The 19877-nt window shown below is 35.5% G+C and overlaps 3 protein-coding genes and 1 long non-coding RNA gene across 4 annotated transcripts in view; 3 read left to right on the top strand and 1 right to left on the bottom strand.

Moving 5' to 3' along the window:
- Positions 1–19877, bottom strand: part of LOC148905479 (uncharacterized) — a 98288-nt gene that overhangs the window by 26135 nt on the left and 52276 nt on the right. The gene's annotated exons all lie outside the window — the stretch shown is intronic.
- On the top strand, positions 281–6074 carry LOC116286631 (uncharacterized). Its single transcript, XM_089040214.1, has 9 exons — positions 281–491; positions 684–1137; positions 2325–2560; positions 2693–2801; positions 2966–3234; positions 3373–3524; positions 4509–4540; positions 4612–4767; positions 5043–6074. Exons 2-9 carry the CDS (start codon positions 843–845, stop codon positions 5699–5701), a joined length of 1908 nt encoding a protein of 635 aa, XP_088896340.1. The 5' UTR covers positions 281–491; positions 684–842; the 3' UTR covers positions 5702–6074.
- LOC148905486 (uncharacterized) lies at positions 8715–14519 on the top strand. Its single transcript, XM_089040213.1, has 9 exons — positions 8715–8925; positions 9118–9571; positions 10759–10994; positions 11127–11235; positions 11400–11668; positions 11807–11958; positions 12954–12985; positions 13057–13212; positions 13488–14519. The coding sequence occupies exons 2-9, from the start codon at positions 9277–9279 to the stop codon at positions 14144–14146; spliced, it is 1908 nt and encodes a 635-aa protein (XP_088896339.1). The 5' UTR covers positions 8715–8925; positions 9118–9276; the 3' UTR covers positions 14147–14519.
- Positions 17159–19810, top strand: LOC148905485 (uncharacterized). The gene is made up of 4 exons (XM_089040212.1): positions 17159–17369; positions 17562–18015; positions 19203–19438; positions 19571–19810. Exons 2-4 carry the CDS (start codon positions 17721–17723, stop codon positions 19808–19810), a joined length of 771 nt encoding a protein of 256 aa, XP_088896338.1. The 5' UTR covers positions 17159–17369; positions 17562–17720.

The following is a 19877-nucleotide window of genomic DNA, read 5'->3' as shown; positions in this document are numbered from 1 at the left end:
GGGTTGAATAGATATTATATCAAGAAATAATCGAGCTTTAAAGCTCTTGTATTGACTAGCCTACCTCGTCTGTAAATTAAGTGCAATTAAAAATTTCATTTTCATTTTGTCTTACGTGTTATAATTAAGAACTGAATAACTTAATATAAGAACTGAAGGGCATAATAACAGTTATGATATCATTCTGACGTCATTTGTTTTTCTTGATAGTCTGTATCGTTATTCAACCATGCTATCTTCTATTATTAGCATCTTCAGTTTGCAAGTATTCTAAACAAAACTTCATTCACTTCACATTTTGAAAATGAAAACAACATATAATGTCTTTACCACATAAAAGTCTCAGAAGTACTAGACATTAATCTGATTTGCTATTTTGTCGGACAGTTCAGTAATGTATTAGGAAATACGATAACACGAATCGCTTTTAAATATTTCGATACCATTCGTCAGTTCTTTAAGACAGTGAATTATTCTATGCGGAAGTCAAGGTTAGTCGTAGTGTCAGTCGTATGAAAATTCTTTATAAGAAACCTCGACAGCCAACAAGTTGAACCCTAATTTGAAATTGTAAATTAAACACCTGTTATCAGGTATCTTTTTCTGTTTTCTGTGTTAGACAATTGATATTCTTTGACAATTTAGTGAGCAGTCACATTTTCTGTTACAACATTGTGCTATAGAACGAAGCTATTTAACCAAGACAATCAAACCTGCAAGACAATTCTCAAGAAATCCAGCGACATGCAGCAGGACAAGAAGTAAGGATGTATGTTACTGCTTGGTAAAGCTGCACACTGAAGAATTGCTCAAGGTGATCGAGAAATAAAACACCTGCAATAATGAATAAAAACTTGGTCGCCTTTCTTTTATCGTTGTGGCAAGGACTTCTAGCAGAGGAATACTCCATTCAACGCAGAATGATCACGGATTCAAGGAATGTACTGCCAGACCTGTTCGTATTACCTCCATCGATGTGTTCTGCCGACAATGCAACAGTACAGTGTACTACTATGGGTGGCAAACTTGTCGGCAGAAATAATGGATGCACATGTGAATGTAACGATGAAAAAAGTACTTTTGCATTCTACAACAGTTGGAAGTGTATAGACAATACTAAATTTCATAATCTTAGTGGTGAGTTGCTTGATGTTCCATTGGTTCATAATTTTATTAATGTCTCTGCGTGATTTATAATCGCACTGTAATTTATTTTATAAGATTTAGGCCCCGTCCACACGTATCCGCAAATTTTTGTATCCGCAAATTTTTTTTTGCGGATACGAAAATGTTCGCGTCCACACGCAGCGTATTCGAATCGTTTTCGAATCGTTTTCACTATCCACACGTATCCGGAAATTTCATGATCCGCCCTGATGCACGCTAGTGCCTAGTCTCTTTGACGGATAGTTTTTCTTATTGAGCATGCGCAAAATCGTGTTTACGTCATCGTATTCGAAAATTTGCGGATACGACCGTCCACACGTATACGTATTCGGAGCGTATTCAAAAATTTCCACTCTGGACACCGTTTTCGAAAATTTCCGGAGACGGATACAAAAATTTCCGGACACGTGTGGACGCAACCCGTATCCGCAAAAAAAAATTTGCGGGTGCATAAATTTCCGGATACGTGTGGACGGGGCCTTAAAGGCTCATGCATGTTTATCGCCACTTCAATATTGAAATATAATTATTGTCTTTGAATGCTCACTTGTCTCCTTGCATGATCTCCTTTCTTTGCGACGTCATGGGATTAAAAAATCAACCTATTCGGCAAACTCGCAAAAAGGGGAAAATTCTTTTGCGAAAGCTATTCGTGATAACAAAACCTACATCATGACCAGTCGTTCGGGAAGCACTGGGGCGAGAGAGCGTCTGTCGCCATAGGTACAGACAAGCTTAATATCAAATTAACCATCTATGATTGTAATCTATAATATGTCTTAAAATTTTGAATTGCTCCAAAAAACTGATATATCTATAGAATTTTTTAAACACAGATTACATATGCTAACTCTTTATTTGGTTATTTTCTAGAGTTCCGTTAAAAATGGGGACGGTCAATTTATTTTTTTTCAATATAACATAACCTATTTTTGACAGCTTTCAGTGTTTACGCTGTTAGCGCGTTTTTACCGTAAAAAGGGTGAACCGTACTTTAACGTCTGACGCCAAAACGAAGTCGGTGACGCCCAATTCTTATTTGCTTATTTTACCTCTAGTATGATATACTTTTATCATGCAAATTTTTTTTTTTTAAATCTGACGATGGGATCTTTTGCCTTTCAAAAGACAAAACTGACTATTGCATTATTTTCTAGGTTGTTCATTGATATTAAATAATAAAAATGCTAGCAGTCCAATTATAACCATAACCAGAAAGAAGTCTGCAGAATCATACTTGCTACCAACATTAAAGTCGTCTTCAAACTGTAGTGTAACCAACGAAGGTAGCAATCTTACATGCAGTGGAACCTGGAGACAACTCAGTAGTGGACTGGCTATGGAAACATTCCATATATTTAAGTGGAACTACGACAATAACTGGTATCTTTACGTAAGTGTAAAAAAAGTAGTCATCATTGATCGGCTACCGTCATTTTTCATATTAACCAATGATTGAAGTAGTCCAATGGGAATAGGAATTGACAACGCTTGGTAAATTGGTGTTTTTTCTATTCATATATAGACCAAAAGAAGTCTCGATGATATGGAAGGTCAGGTTATACGACTTAATATTGATTGTCAATCCCATCGGCAATATTGTGTGATACTGAAAATAAAAGGAACACTTCGATGTAAGTATCTGGGGAAACTCAATTTATGGTTTTTCGCTATTTCAAATACGAAAACAAGACAAAATCCAAGAGAAGATAAAATAAAAATACAAAACAGGACTGATTTAGTTGAACTCAGGTCTTTCCAATAAAATAGCGTTAACACCAGCTAATTGAAACTTCAGGTCCATTACCACCTACGCCGTCACAGTCATCTACAGAACTACCATCAACAATACAAATACAACCACGGCTACCATCATTACCTATAACAAGAATTACCACTGCAAAACCCAAAACAGCTCATAAGAGGACGTCACAAGAATCAGGTCAAACAATGACAATTTCAACAACCCGGTCATCAATTTTAACTGAGCCTGTTTCATCGATACCTGATCATACGGTTGGACACATAAGTACTACCAGGACAAAGTACAGTAGATCATTTACTGCAGTAAGAGACGTTTTGCTTATTTTTAAAAAAACACTTGTCGTGAGTTCTTAAATGTGTTATGATAGACCTTACCTTGGTTATTTTTAGACTGATAGAATCATTTTGTGATATAAAACTAGCTACTCTTAAATTTTGTAGACAACGTCTATCTCTGTGAAAACTGACCGCAAGAAAAGTGCTAGTAAAGAAAAGGATAAGAGTGGCCTAATCATCGGGGCACTTGCTGGTATTATCCCACTAGCAATCATAGTAATTGCCATTATGGTGCTGATAAAGATACGTAAAAAGAGGTGAGCAATCAGTAATTGGTGATATTCCATAACAAGTTCTTAACACGATCGCGTTGCTTACAACAATGCTGCCCCTTTTTAAACCCCTGTATATACAACTGATATATATGTTTTGTGGGCGCGGGGTTTTTGTGTCTCAGTGTATATATGCATATATTATACTTAATTTTCTCCTTTCTTATATTTATACTTTTAGATTCTTAACCGCAAATTTTAATATAGATTTTATAGCTTAGATTTTTATAGATTTTATATTGCTGATCACCGGTTCATACCAGCTGTTATATCGTGTTCAGCTGATAGTTGTTTTTTTTTTTTAAATCAGGAGAAATAAATAGTTGTTTTTTTTTTAAATCAGGAGAAATAAAGAAATTATTACTATTAATATTATTATTACTATTATTGTCATTATTATTATCTTGGATGTTGAGACTGCAAATGCAGCAATTAGCTAAATACTTAAAAAAAATATATATAAATGTTTGCCATTATTATTTTTTTAACATATATTATTAGGATTAATTTTTACTAAATAGATTTTATGGTTATACATTAGTAGATATATTTTTATTATAGTATATTTTATTATAGTTTTTCTTTTTCTGTTTTTTTTATTTTTTTATTATCATAAATAGATATATTTTTTATTGTAGGATATATGAAGAGATAATCTATACATCATATATATCTATATAGATACCAAATACAATTTTTTTTTTTCTTAGTGAGAAATTAATGTAGAAGCATTATTAATTAAATTTATTACTATTATTTAAAAAAAAAAAAAATTATTATCATTATTATTATCAAACTGAATTTATCTTTAACTCCAGTAGCCGATTGTAAATTACCTAGTTACCAGCGAGATTTGCAATTAAAATAAAGTTATTATTATTACTATTATTACTATTATTATTATTATTATTATTATTATTATTATTATTATTATTTTACTCAACTAAAATCAACTAAAATCGTACGCAGGAAATCCAATGAGCAAAGAACAGACACTGTTGGTAAGTATAAATACAAATGTTTAAAATTTTTGTAAAACATTACAGTAAAATGTAATTGCATTTTCACTCAGATAATGCAGGTTACGGGCGAGGTGAAGATAATTCCTTGAGGTTCAACCGTAAGTCGTCACCTGATGAGGACGAATATTCGTATGCTTACAACAATGCTGCCCCTTTTGTGAAAACTAACAGGCAAGACCTGGAAAGTCATACTAACAATGATCAAGGTAAAAGTGAATAACAGTGTTGAACAAGTGGAAGGGCTTTTTACCCCTTATCTAGTTATTTTGATGTCGATAGCTCTGGTATTGATATCGATATTTCACTAATACAGATGAATTTATATTATCGGTATCGTTATCGATAAAAATCAAAATCATTGATATCAATTATGAGTTTATCTAGATTCCATAATTATACTGGTCATGGCAAGGAAACACGTCAGTAGATATTAGGGTTAGAGATTTATACTCACTGCAGGATTTTTAATTTCAATTATTAGAACCAGGAAGTTCTGTGGTCAATCACGTTTACGGTCAAACGGATAGCCTAAATCAAATTGCATCTGCACCCAACGCAGAGGCTCCTGTATACAATACCTTGGAAGAGGCAGTATACGCTAAAGTTGACAAGTCAAGAAAAAAATGCCCATTCGATTCTGATGCTCCAATCTATAACACTATTGAAGAATCTGAGTATACAAAAGTTGATAAAAGTCCAAAGCCTAAACTAAAAGAGAACCACAACGAGCCTTTGTACAATGTCCTTGAGGGACCGCAAACCGATGATACTACCCTTGAAGGGCTGAGTGATGAGCCTCCTTGCTATCATGTACTAGAGGGACCATTCTCGGAGGGTGTTCCAGTGTATGATGTACTTGAAGGGCCTGAATCAGCTGAGGCTCCAGGATCATTCGAAGGACAAAATCCTCGTGTATATGGAGCCCCTCATAAACGAGATGTCCAAGTATCTTCCGAGGAAAATATCGGGTATGATGACATTCTTTACGATTCTGTTGGTGGCGTAATCAACGATCAAGGAGATATCTATCAGGAACTCAATCAAAGTGGTCAGCAGAATTCAGATGTGTACCAGGAGCTGGACTACCAAGACAAGACAATGTATTTGAACGAACTGAACCAAACCCATTCTAATGCATGACGGAACTTGTTTGTTGAAAAATGCTTCTAAAAGCGAATGTAAATAACGATCTTAGCACTAGCATGATCAGTATAGATCACGATGTTATTCTACGCTTCCTCTATATTCTAATCATCAGTAAATTTTATAGGAAAATTTATTGGCTGACGAGGGAATTCTATGTTTAAGTACGATATCGGATTTCCAGTGAAATTCTTTAGAATTCCCAGTATGACAATAAATTTTCCTTGAATCGCATTGCGGAAAGATTGAAAATACACTTATATACATGAGGTTTCTGATTTATTTGCGGAAATACACGACTAACAACCATTGCAACAAAAAAACAATTGTAATTTCAGTTTTTCGGATTACATACCCTATATTTTTGAAAGATTTTGTTTTCCTTTGTTTGTTTGTTTTGATGTGAAAGAAAGGGGGGGGGGGGGGGGGGGGGGGGAATCAATCTCACATACACAATTTCATGCAATTCCACGAAAAGTACTACACGCTCGCATACTTCATCTCTAGACAATATCTGGCGAATTAATGATAACGTATGTAATTCTACTAAAAGCTTTAAAGTATATTATTTCACTTTAATATAACGGAACTGAGTATAGAGGCACGTTCACGTGACAAACGTCTCAGTGAGAGCTGTAAGGTACTCAAACAACAAGCACAACTCAGCTAGAGCTACTTATCGTGTTCCTAAGCTGTGATGGCCGACAGCCTTTGTACTAAAACACACTGACGTGCGCAAATATATTGCTTATACACCTAATTCAAAAAACGTTGTCATCGCCAAAGGCGATAGGCAATAGCAGATAGGTGAAAAGCGATAGGATATATGTCATTTCAAGATCCAAGAATAGCTGGCATGACTTGTTTCTTCTTCTTTTTCTCGTCAAGGGTATGGACCTTCGTGCTGAGAATGATTCGGTCTTCTTTGTATTCAACGAAACCATTTCCATGACGGAATGACCTATCGCCTATTGCCTTTGGCGAAACTGCACTATAAAACTGATCTGTTTAAACGTCCCTTTTATAAAATATATCGACCTAGGGTAGTGTCTCTGCAGTCCCCACCACTGAACGACCTATGAAACTGTGCCACAAAACTGATATCTTTTTAAATGTCTTTTTAAATGTTCCTGAAATATCTGGATACGACCATACGAATCTAGATAAATGAAGAACCTATAGATGATTATGGCATGCGCAATCAAGTCCTTTTTAGTGCAACTAAATCTTTAAATTGTCAACGCAGTACTGTTAGTCCAAGGGAGCACATTAAAATTTCGTTTGTGTAAGGAAAGTCATTGTTCTTGGTTGATCTATCTAGCGCGCGCAATCCATCTTGTGACAGGCGTTCCTCGTAGTGTTTTGGTTTCGGCCGATCCGAATGGCTTACGATCGTGTAAGGAAGGGAATGACGAGTGTAATAGGAGGAGAGTGAAACAGTGGAAATTTTATCGTCCTATGCTCGTAGCAGATTGCTATGCACACAGGCGGTTGCTATGCACATTGATGGCTGGATTACACAATCAATATTTTAACGTGCTCCCTTGTCGAAACTTGAAGTAAGCTGAATTTATGAATTTAAATAACATGAGCGTATGAGTTTATGTTCAAGATGACTGTCGAGTCACTCGTTTGAATGTTTTTGAAATCGTTAATTTAAAATTTGAATTTTTCTACAGAATAATCACTAGTTTATTTTCCGTATCTAATGGGGAAGCTATCAAAACTACGGAGGCATATTTAGTTTACAAGACCGAGTGTAAGGAAAAAGGGCTAAAGCCATGTGATCAGACAAACTTTTCAACAGTAGCATTATTCTTGATTATGTTCACCAGTTCGTGAGCCGATTTTTTCCTGTTCCGACGCTTGCTCCTTTTCTCAACTCCTTTAAAATATACCTAATTAAAAATGATTTTCCGCTTCAGCTATTCCACTAATAAACACACTAACACCTTTTTCTACGATATTAAAAACTTTGTTTTGCTCTTCGCTCAAAGACGCCATTTTGTTTGTTTTTATCTGTTTGACGTTACACGTGATTTTTTTGAATTTGTCACGTAATCCGTTTGTATAGATACTGCTACCGGCTTAGAGCGAAAAATATTTTCATTTTGCATTGTTTGATTGGCTGAAAAGGGTCACGTGGTTTACAGTTTCACTCCCCTCCTTTTTTACACGTCGCTCCGCTCCTCGCAAAATATTCGTCGGTTTTCGGAGTAAATTCGCTAGCCCGACTAAAGCAAGGAACGCCTGCCATGAAGTGTAGCGCGCGCACGTAAACAAGAACTACAAGGAACGCCTGCCATATCTTAGAATACGTGCGATAAAATCGAAAATAAGCCAACACAATCAAAATTTTAACGTGCTCCCTTGGTTAGTCAGCGGTCTTCTCACGATTTTCAGACGTAAAATTATAGCAAGAAGAAATACGGACTGGTCATTGCCGATGAACATAAGGTGCTGACCATGCGGAAACAGACTTTTGGGACGAGATGAAAACAAATAGAAACGTCGACCACAGAATCCATGAAAAATGACCTGATTATACAAATACAATACTCCATAGGCCACTGTTCACTCTGTATATCTATTATCATTTTGATAGACATTGATTTCCTGTTGATCACGCTAATTGGGATAATTGATATTCTAAAGGGAATATTGTGCTTCTTTTGCATATCGTTCAGATGGCGTTTATGCCGGCAAATGGAAGTAATTTTTCAACTAAGTAGGTTGAATAGATATTATATCAAGAAATAATCGAGCTTTAAAGCTCTTGTATTGACTAGCCTACCTCGTCTGTAAATTAAGTGCAATTAAAAATTTCATTTTCATTTTGTCTTACGTGTTATAATTAAGAACTGAATAACTTAATATAAGAACTGAAGGGCATAATAACAGTTATGATATCATTCTGACGTCATTTGTTTTTCTTGATAGTCTGTATCGTTATTCAACCATGCTATCTTCTATTATTAGCATCTTCAGTTTGCAAGTATTCTAAACAAAACTTCATTCACTTCACATTTTGAAAATGAAAACAACATATAATGTCTTTACCACATAAAAGTCTCAGAAGTACTAGACATTAATCTGATTTGCTATTTTGTCGGACAGTTCAGTAATGTATTAGGAAATACGATAACACGAATCGCTTTTAAATATTTCGATACCATTCGTCAGTTCTTTAAGACAGTGAATTATTCTATGCGGAAGTCAAGGTTAGTCGTAGTGTCAGTCGTATGAAAATTCTTTATAAGAAACCTCGACAGCCAACAAGTTGAACCCTAATTTGAAATTGTAAATTAAACACCTGTTATCAGGTATCTTTTTCTGTTTTCTGTGTTAGACAATTGATATTCTTTGACAATTTAGTGAGCAGTCACATTTTCTGTTACAACATTGTGCTATAGAACGAAGCTATTTAACCAAGACAATCAAACCTGCAAGACAATTCTCAAGAAATCCAGCGACATGCAGCAGGACAAGAAGTAAGGATGTATGTTACTGCTTGGTAAAGCTGCACACTGAAGAATTGCTCAAGGTGATCGAGAAATAAAACACCTGCAATAATGAATAAAAACTTGGTCGCCTTTCTTTTATCGTTGTGGCAAGGACTTCTAGCAGAGGAATACTCCATTCAACGCAGAATGATCACGGATTCAAGGAATGTACTGCCAGACCTGTTCGTATTACCTCCATCGATGTGTTCTGCCGACAATGCAACAGTACAGTGTACTACTATGGGTGGCAAACTTGTCGGCAGAAATAATGGATGCACATGTGAATGTAACGATGAAAAAAGTACTTTTGCATTCTACAACAGTTGGAAGTGTATAGACAATACTAAATTTCATAATCTTAGTGGTGAGTTGCTTGATGTTCCATTGGTTCATAATTTTATTAATGTCTCTGCGTGATTTATAATCGCACTGTAATTTATTTTATAAGATTTAGGCCCCGTCCACACGTATCCGCAAATTTTTGTATCCGCAAATTTTTTTTTGCGGATACGAAAATGTTCGCGTCCACACGCAGCGTATTCGAATCGTTTTCGAATCGTTTTCACTATCCACACGTATCCGGAAATTTCATGATCCGCCCTGATGCACGCTAGTGCCTAGTCTCTTTGACGGATAGTTTTTCTTATTGAGCATGCGCAAAATCGTGTTTACGTCATCGTATTCGAAAATTTGCGGATACGACCGTCCACACGTATACGTATTCGGAGCGTATTCAAAAATTTCCACTCTGGACACCGTTTTCGAAAATTTCCGGAGACGGATACAAAAATTTCCGGACACGTGTGGACGCAACCCGTATCCGCAAAAAAAAATTTGCGGGTGCATAAATTTCCGGATACGTGTGGACGGGGCCTTAAAGGCTCATGCATGTTTATCGCCACTTCAATATTGAAATATAATTATTGTCTTTGAATGCTCACTTGTCTCCTTGCATGATCTCCTTTCTTTGCGACGTCATGGGATTAAAAAATCAACCTATTCGGCAAACTCGCAAAAAGGGGAAAATTCTTTTGCGAAAGCTATTCGTGATAACAAAACCTACATCATGACCAGTCGTTCGGGAAGCACTGGGGCGAGAGAGCGTCTGTCGCCATAGGTACAGACAAGCTTAATATCAAATTAACCATCTATGATTGTAATCTATAATATGTCTTAAAATTTTGAATTGCTCCAAAAAACTGATATATCTATAGAATTTTTTAAACACAGATTACATATGCTAACTCTTTATTTGGTTATTTTCTAGAGTTCCGTTAAAAATGGGGACGGTCAATTTATTTTTTTTCAATATAACATAACCTATTTTTGACAGCTTTCAGTGTTTACGCTGTTAGCGCGTTTTTACCGTAAAAAGGGTGAACCGTACTTTAACGTCTGACGCCAAAACGAAGTCGGTGACGCCCAATTCTTATTTGCTTATTTTACCTCTAGTATGATATACTTTTATCATGCAAATTTTTTTTTTTTAAATCTGACGATGGGATCTTTTGCCTTTCAAAAGACAAAACTGACTATTGCATTATTTTCTAGGTTGTTCATTGATATTAAATAATAAAAATGCTAGCAGTCCAATTATAACCATAACCAGAAAGAAGTCTGCAGAATCATACTTGCTACCAACATTAAAGTCGTCTTCAAACTGTAGTGTAACCAACGAAGGTAGCAATCTTACATGCAGTGGAACCTGGAGACAACTCAGTAGTGGACTGGCTATGGAAACATTCCATATATTTAAGTGGAACTACGACAATAACTGGTATCTTTACGTAAGTGTAAAAAAAGTAGTCATCATTGATCGGCTACCGTCATTTTTCATATTAACCAATGATTGAAGTAGTCCAATGGGAATAGGAATTGACAACGCTTGGTAAATTGGTGTTTTTTCTATTCATATATAGACCAAAAGAAGTCTCGATGATATGGAAGGTCAGGTTATACGACTTAATATTGATTGTCAATCCCATCGGCAATATTGTGTGATACTGAAAATAAAAGGAACACTTCGATGTAAGTATCTGGGGAAACTCAATTTATGGTTTTTCGCTATTTCAAATACGAAAACAAGACAAAATCCAAGAGAAGATAAAATAAAAATACAAAACAGGACTGATTTAGTTGAACTCAGGTCTTTCCAATAAAATAGCGTTAACACCAGCTAATTGAAACTTCAGGTCCATTACCACCTACGCCGTCACAGTCATCTACAGAACTACCATCAACAATACAAATACAACCACGGCTACCATCATTACCTATAACAAGAATTACCACTGCAAAACCCAAAACAGCTCATAAGAGGACGTCACAAGAATCAGGTCAAACAATGACAATTTCAACAACCCGGTCATCAATTTTAACTGAGCCTGTTTCATCGATACCTGATCATACGGTTGGACACATAAGTACTACCAGGACAAAGTACAGTAGATCATTTACTGCAGTAAGAGACGTTTTGCTTATTTTTAAAAAAACACTTGTCGTGAGTTCTTAAATGTGTTATGATAGACCTTACCTTGGTTATTTTTAGACTGATAGAATCATTTTGTGATATAAAACTAGCTACTCTTAAATTTTGTAGACAACGTCTATCTCTGTGAAAACTGACCGCAAGAAAAGTGCTAGTAAAGAAAAGGATAAGAGTGGCCTAATCATCGGGGCACTTGCTGGTATTATCCCACTAGCAATCATAGTAATTGCCATTATGGTGCTGATAAAGATACGTAAAAAGAGGTGAGCAATCAGTAATTGGTGATATTCCATAACAAGTTCTTAACACGATCGCGTTGCTTACAACAATGCTGCCCCTTTTTAAACCCCTGTATATACAACTGATATATATGTTTTGTGGGCGCGGGGTTTTTGTGTCTCAGTGTATATATGCATATATTATACTTAATTTTCTCCTTTCTTATATTTATACTTTTAGATTCTTAACCGCAAATTTTAATATAGATTTTATAGCTTAGATTTTTATAGATTTTATATTGCTGATCACCGGTTCATACCAGCTGTTATATCGTGTTCAGCTGATAGTTGTTTTTTTTTTTTAAATCAGGAGAAATAAATAGTTGTTTTTTTTTTAAATCAGGAGAAATAAAGAAATTATTACTATTAATATTATTATTACTATTATTGTCATTATTATTATCTTGGATGTTGAGACTGCAAATGCAGCAATTAGCTAAATACTTAAAAAATATATATATAAATGTTTGCCATTATTATTTTTTTAACATATATTATTAGGATTAATTTTTACTAAATAGATTTTATGGTTATACATTAGTAGATATATTTTTATTATAGTATATTTTATTATAGTTTTTCTTTTTCTGTTTTTTTTATTTTTTTATTATCATAAATAGATATATTTTTTATTGTAGGATATATGAAGAGATAATCTATACATCATATATATCTATATAGATACCAAATACAATTTTTTTTTTCTTAGTGAGAAATTAATGTAGAAGCATTATTAATTAAATTTATTACTATTATTTAAAAAAAAAAAAAATTATTATCATTATTATTATCAAACTGAATTTATCTTTAACTCCAGTAGCCGATTGTAAATTACCTAGTTACCAGCGAGATTTGCAATTAAAATAAAGTTATTATTATTACTATTATTACTATTATTATTATTATTATTATTATTATTATTATTATTATTATTATTATTATTATTTTACTCAACTAAAATCAACTAAAATCGTACGCAGGAAATCCAATGAGCAAAGAACAGACACTGTTGGTAAGTATAAATACAAATGTTTAAAATTTTTGTAAAACATTACAGTAAAATGTAATTGCATTTTCACTCAGATAATGCAGGTTACGGGCGAGGTGAAGATAATTCCTTGAGGTTCAACCGTAAGTCGTCACCTGATGAGGACGAATATTCGTATGCTTACAACAATGCTGCCCCTTTTGTGAAAACTAACAGGCAAGACCTGGAAAGTCATACTAACAATGATCAAGGTAAAAGTGAATAACAGTGTTGAACAAGTGGAAGGGCTTTTTACCCCTTATCTAGTTATTTTGATGTCGATAGCTCTGGTATTGATATCGATATTTCACTAATACAGATGAATTTATATTATCGGTATCGTTATCGATAAAAATCAAAATCATTGATATCAATTATGAGTTTATCTAGATTCCATAATTATACTGGTCATGGCAAGGAAACACGTCAGTAGATATTAGGGTTAGAGATTTATACTCACTGCAGGATTTTTAATTTCAATTATTAGAACCAGGAAGTTCTGTGGTCAATCACGTTTACGGTCAAACGGATAGCCTAAATCAAATTGCATCTGCACCCAACGCAGAGGCTCCTGTATACAATACCTTGGAAGAGGCAGTATACGCTAAAGTTGACAAGTCAAGAAAAAAATGCCCATTCGATTCTGATGCTCCAATCTATAACACTATTGAAGAATCTGAGTATACAAAAGTTGATAAAAGTCCAAAGCCTAAACTAAAAGAGAACCACAACGAGCCTTTGTACAATGTCCTTGAGGGACCGCAAACCGATGATACTACCCTTGAAGGGCTGAGTGATGAGCCTCCTTGCTATCATGTACTAGAGGGACCATTCTCGGAGGGTGTTCCAGTGTATGATGTACTTGAAGGGCCTGAATCAGCTGAGGCTCCAGGATCATTCGAAGGACAAAATCCTCGTGTATATGGAGCCCCTCATAAACGAGATGTCCAAGTATCTTCCGAGGAAAATATCGGGTATGATGACATTCTTTACGATTCTGTTGGTGGCGTAATCAACGATCAAGGAGATATCTATCAGGAACTCAATCAAAGTGGTCAGCAGAATTCAGATGTGTACCAGGAGCTGGACTACCAAGACAAGACAATGTATTTGAACGAACTGAACCAAACCCATTCTAATGCATGACGGAACTTGTTTGTTGAAAAATGCTTCTAAAAGCGAATGTAAATAACGATCTTAGCACTAGCATGATCAGTATAGATCACGATGTTATTCTACGCTTCCTCTATATTCTAATCATCAGTAAATTTTATAGGAAAATTTATTGGCTGACGAGGGAATTCTATGTTTAAGTACGATATCGGATTTCCAGTGAAATTCTTTAGAATTCCCAGTATGACAATAAATTTTCCTTGAATCGCATTGCGGAAAGATTGAAAATACACTTATATACATGAGGTTTCTGATTTATTTGCGGAAATACACGACTAACAACCATTGCAACAAAAAAACAATTGTAATTTCAGTTTTTCGGATTACATACCCTATATTTTTGAAAGATTTTGTTTTCCTTTGTTTGTTTGTTTTGATGTGAAAGAAAGGGGGGGGGGGGGGGGGGGGGGGAATCAATCTCACATACACAATTTCATGCAATTCCACGAAAAGTACTACACGCTCGCATACTTCATCTCTAGACAATATCTGGCGAATTAATGATAACGTATGTAATTCTACTAAAAGCTTTAAAGTATATTATTTCACTTTAATATAACGGAACTGAGTATAGAGGCACGTTCACGTGACAAACGTCTCAGTGAGAGCTGTAAGGTACTCAAACAACAAGCACAACTCAGCTAGAGCTACTTATCGTGTTCCTAAGCTGTGATGGCCGACAGCCTTTGTACTAAAACACACTGACGTGCGCAAATATATTGCTTATACACCTAATTCAAAAAACGTTGTCATCGCCAAAGGCGATAGGCAATAGCAGATAGGTGAAAAGCGATAGGATATATGTCATTTCAAGATCCAAGAATAGCTGGCATGACTTGTTTCTTCTTCTTTTTCTCGTCAAGGGTATGGACCTTCGTGCTGAGAATGATTCGGTCTTCTTTGTATTCAACGAAACCATTTCCATGACGGAATGACCTATCGCCTATTGCCTTTGGCGAAACTGCACTATAAAACTGATCTGTTTAAACGTCCCTTTTATAAAATATATCGACCTAGGGTAGTGTCTCTGCAGTCCCCACCACTGAACGACCTATGAAACTGTGCCACAAAACTGATATCTTTTTAAATGTCTTTTTAAATGTTCCTGAAATATCTGGATACGACCATACGAATCTAGATAAATGAAGAACCTATAGATGATTATGGCATGCGCAATCAAGTCCTTTTTAGTGCAACTAAATCTTTAAATTGTCAACGCAGTACTGTTAGTCCAAGGGAGCACATTAAAATTTCGTTTGTGTAAGGAAAGTCATTGTTCTTGGTTGATCTATCTAGCGCGCGCAATCCATCTTGTGACAGGCGTTCCTCGTAGTGTTTTGGTTTCGGCCGATCCGAATGGCTTACGATCGTGTAAGGAAGGGAATGACGAGTGTAATAGGAGGAGAGTGAAACAGTGGAAATTTTATCGTCCTATGCTCGTAGCAGATTGCTATGCACACAGGCGGTTGCTATGCACATTGATGGCTGGATTACACAATCAATATTTTAACGTGCTCCCTTGTCGAAACTTGAAGTAAGCTGAATTTATGAATTTAAATAACATGAGCGTATGAGTTTATGTTCAAGATGACTGTCGAGTCACTCGTTTGAATGTTTTTGAAATCGTTAATTTAAAATTTGAATTTTTCTACAGAATAATCACTAGTTTATTTTCCGTATCTAATGGGGAAGCTATCAAAACTACGGAGGCATATTTAGTTTACAAGACCGAGTGTAAGGAAAAAGGGCTAAAGCCATGTGATCAGACAAACTTTTCAACAGTAGCATTATTCTTGATTATGTTCACCAGTTCGTGAGCCGATTTTTTCCTGTTCCGACGCTTGCTCCTTTTCTCAACTCCTTTAAAATATACCTAATTAAAAATGATTTTCCGCTTCAGCTATTCCACTAATAAACACACTAACACCTTTTTCTACGATATTAAAAACTTTGTTTTGCTCTTCGCTCAAAGACGCCATTTTGTTTGTTTTTATCTGTTTGACGTTACACGTGATTTTTTTGAATTTGTCACGTAATCCGTTTGTATAGATACTGCTACCGGCTTAGAGCGAAAAATATTTTCATTTTGCATTGTTTGATTGGCTGAAAAGGGTCACGTGGTTTACAGTTTCACTCCCCTCCTTTTTTACACGTCGCTCCGCTCCTCGCAAAATATTCGTCGGTTTTCGGAGTAAATTCGCTAGCCCGACTAAAGCAAGGAACGCCTGCCATGAAGTGTAGCGCGCGCACGTAAACAAGAACTACAAGGAACGCCTGCCATATCTTAGAATACGTGCGATAAAATCGAAAATAAGCCAACACAATCAAAATTTTAACGTGCTCCCTTGGTTAGTCAGCGGTCTTCTCACGATTTTCAGACGTAAAATTATAGCAAGAAGAAATACGGACTGGTCATTGCCGATGAACATAAGGTGCTGACCATGCGGAAACAGACTTTTGGGACGAGATGAAAACAAATAGAAACGTCGACCACAGAATCCATGAAAAATGACCTGATTATACAAATACAATACTCCATAGGCCACTGTTCACTCTGTATATCTATTATCATTTTGATAGACATTGATTTCCTGTTGATCACGCTAATTGGGATAATTGATATTCTAAAGGGAATATTGTGCTTCTTTTGCATATCGTTCAGATGGCGTTTATGCCGGCAAATGGAAGTAATTTTTCAACTAAGTAGGTTGAATAGATATTATATCAAGAAATAATCGAGCTTTAAAGCTCTTGTATTGACTAGCCTACCTCGTCTGTAAATTAAGTGCAATTAAAAATTTCATTTTCATTTTGTCTTACGTGTTATAATTAAGAACTGAATAACTTAATATAAGAACTGAAGGGCATAATAACAGTTATGATATCATTCTGACGTCATTTGTTTTTCTTGATAGTCTGTATCGTTATTCAACCATGCTATCTTCTATTATTAGCATCTTCAGTTTGCAAGTATTCTAAACAAAACTTCATTCACTTCACATTTTGAAAATGAAAACAACATATAATGTCTTTACCACATAAAAGTCTCAGAAGTACTAGACATTAATCTGATTTGCTATTTTGTCGGACAGTTCAGTAATGTATTAGGAAATACGATAACACGAATCGCTTTTAAATATTTCGATACCATTCGTCAGTTCTTTAAGACAGTGAATTATTCTATGCGGAAGTCAAGGTTAGTCGTAGTGTCAGTCGTATGAAAATTCTTTATAAGAAACCTCGACAGCCAACAAGTTGAACCCTAATTTGAAATTGTAAATTAAACACCTGTTATCAGGTATCTTTTTCTGTTTTCTGTGTTAGACAATTGATATTCTTTGACAATTTAGTGAGCAGTCACATTTTCTGTTACAACATTGTGCTATAGAACGAAGCTATTTAACCAAGACAATCAAACCTGCAAGACAATTCTCAAGAAATCCAGCGACATGCAGCAGGACAAGAAGTAAGGATGTATGTTACTGCTTGGTAAAGCTGCACACTGAAGAATTGCTCAAGGTGATCGAGAAATAAAACACCTGCAATAATGAATAAAAACTTGGTCGCCTTTCTTTTATCGTTGTGGCAAGGACTTCTAGCAGAGGAATACTCCATTCAACGCAGAATGATCACGGATTCAAGGAATGTACTGCCAGACCTGTTCGTATTACCTCCATCGATGTGTTCTGCCGACAATGCAACAGTACAGTGTACTACTATGGGTGGCAAACTTGTCGGCAGAAATAATGGATGCACATGTGAATGTAACGATGAAAAAAGTACTTTTGCATTCTACAACAGTTGGAAGTGTATAGACAATACTAAATTTCATAATCTTAGTGGTGAGTTGCTTGATGTTCCATTGGTTCATAATTTTATTAATGTCTCTGCGTGATTTATAATCGCACTGTAATTTATTTTATAAGATTTAGGCCCCGTCCACACGTATCCGCAAATTTTTGTATCCGCAAATTTTTTTTTGCGGATACGAAAATGTTCGCGTCCACACGCAGCGTATTCGAATCGTTTTCGAATCGTTTTCACTATCCACACGTATCCGGAAATTTCATGATCCGCCCTGATGCACGCTAGTGCCTAGTCTCTTTGACGGATAGTTTTTCTTATTGAGCATGCGCAAAATCGTGTTTACGTCATCGTATTCGAAAATTTGCGGATACGACCGTCCACACGTATACGTATTCGGAGCGTATTCAAAAATTTCCACTCTGGACACCGTTTTCGAAAATTTCCGGAGACGGATACAAAAATTTCCGGACACGTGTGGACGCAACCCGTATCCGCAAAAAAAAATTTGCGGGTGCATAAATTTCCGGATACGTGTGGACGGGGCCTTAAAGGCTCATGCATGTTTATCGCCACTTCAATATTGAAATATAATTATTGTCTTTGAATGCTCACTTGTCTCCTTGCATGATCTCCTTTCTTTGCGACGTCATGGGATTAAAAAATCAACCTATTCGGCAAACTCGCAAAAAGGGGAAAATTCTTTTGCGAAAGCTATTCGTGATAACAAAACCTACATCATGACCAGTCGTTCGGGAAGCACTGGGGCGAGAGAGCGTCTGTCGCCATAGGTACAGACAAGCTTAATATCAAATTAACCATCTATGATTGTAATCTATAATATGTCTTAAAATTTTGAATTGCTCCAAAAAACTGATATATCTATAGAATTTTTTAAACACAGATTACATATGCTAACTCTTTATTTGGTTATTTTCTAGAGTTCCGTTAAAAATGGGGACGGTCAATTTATTTTTTTTCAATATAACATAACCTATTTTTGACAGCTTTCAGTGTTTACGCTGTTAGCGCGTTTTTACCGTAAAAAGGGTGAACCGTACTTTAACGTCTGACGCCAAAACGAAGTCGGTGACGCCCAATTCTTATTTGCTTATTTTACCTCTAGTATGATATACTTTTATCATGCAAATTTTTTTTTTTTAAATCTGACGATGGGATCTTTTGCCTTTCAAAAGACAAAACTGACTATTGCATTATTTTCTAGGTTGTTCATTGATATTAAATAATAAAAATGCTAGCAGTCCAATTATAACCATAACCAGAAAGAAGTCTGCAGAATCATACTTGCTACCAACATTAAAGTCGTCTTCAAACTGTAGTGTAACCAACGAAGGTAGCAATCTTACATGCAGTGGAACCTGGAGACAACTCAGTAGTGGACTGGCTATGGAAACATTCCATATATTTAAGTGGAACTACGACAATAACTGGTATCTTTACGTAAGTGTAAAAAAAGTAGTCATCATTGATCGGCTACCGTCATTTTTCATATTAACCAATGATTGAAGTAGTCCAATGGGAATAGGAATTGACAACGCTTGGTAAATTGGTGTTTTTTCTATTCATATATAGACCAAAAGAAGTCTCGATGATATGGAAGGTCAGGTTATACGACTTAATATTGATTGTCAATCCCATCGGCAATATTGTGTGATACTGAAAATAAAAGGAACACTTCGATGTAAGTATCTGGGGAAACTCAATTTATGGTTTTTCGCTATTTCAAATACGAAAACAAGACAAAATCCAAGAGAAGATAAAATAAAAATACAAAACAGGACTGATTTAGTTGAACTCAGGTCTTTCCAATAAAATAGCGTTAACACCAGCTAATTGAAACTTCAGGTCCATTACCACCTACGCCGTCACAGTCATCTAC

The sequence above is a fragment of the Actinia tenebrosa genome, unplaced genomic scaffold (genome assembly GCF_029948245.1).
Source record: "Actinia tenebrosa isolate PJP-AT-01 unplaced genomic scaffold, QUT_ActTen_1.0 PGA_scaffold7__59_contigs__length_16204524, whole genome shotgun sequence".
NCBI classification, from domain to species: domain Eukaryota; kingdom Metazoa; phylum Cnidaria; class Anthozoa; order Actiniaria; family Actiniidae; genus Actinia; species Actinia tenebrosa.
This window is presented reverse-complemented; position numbering and strand designations above follow the sequence as displayed.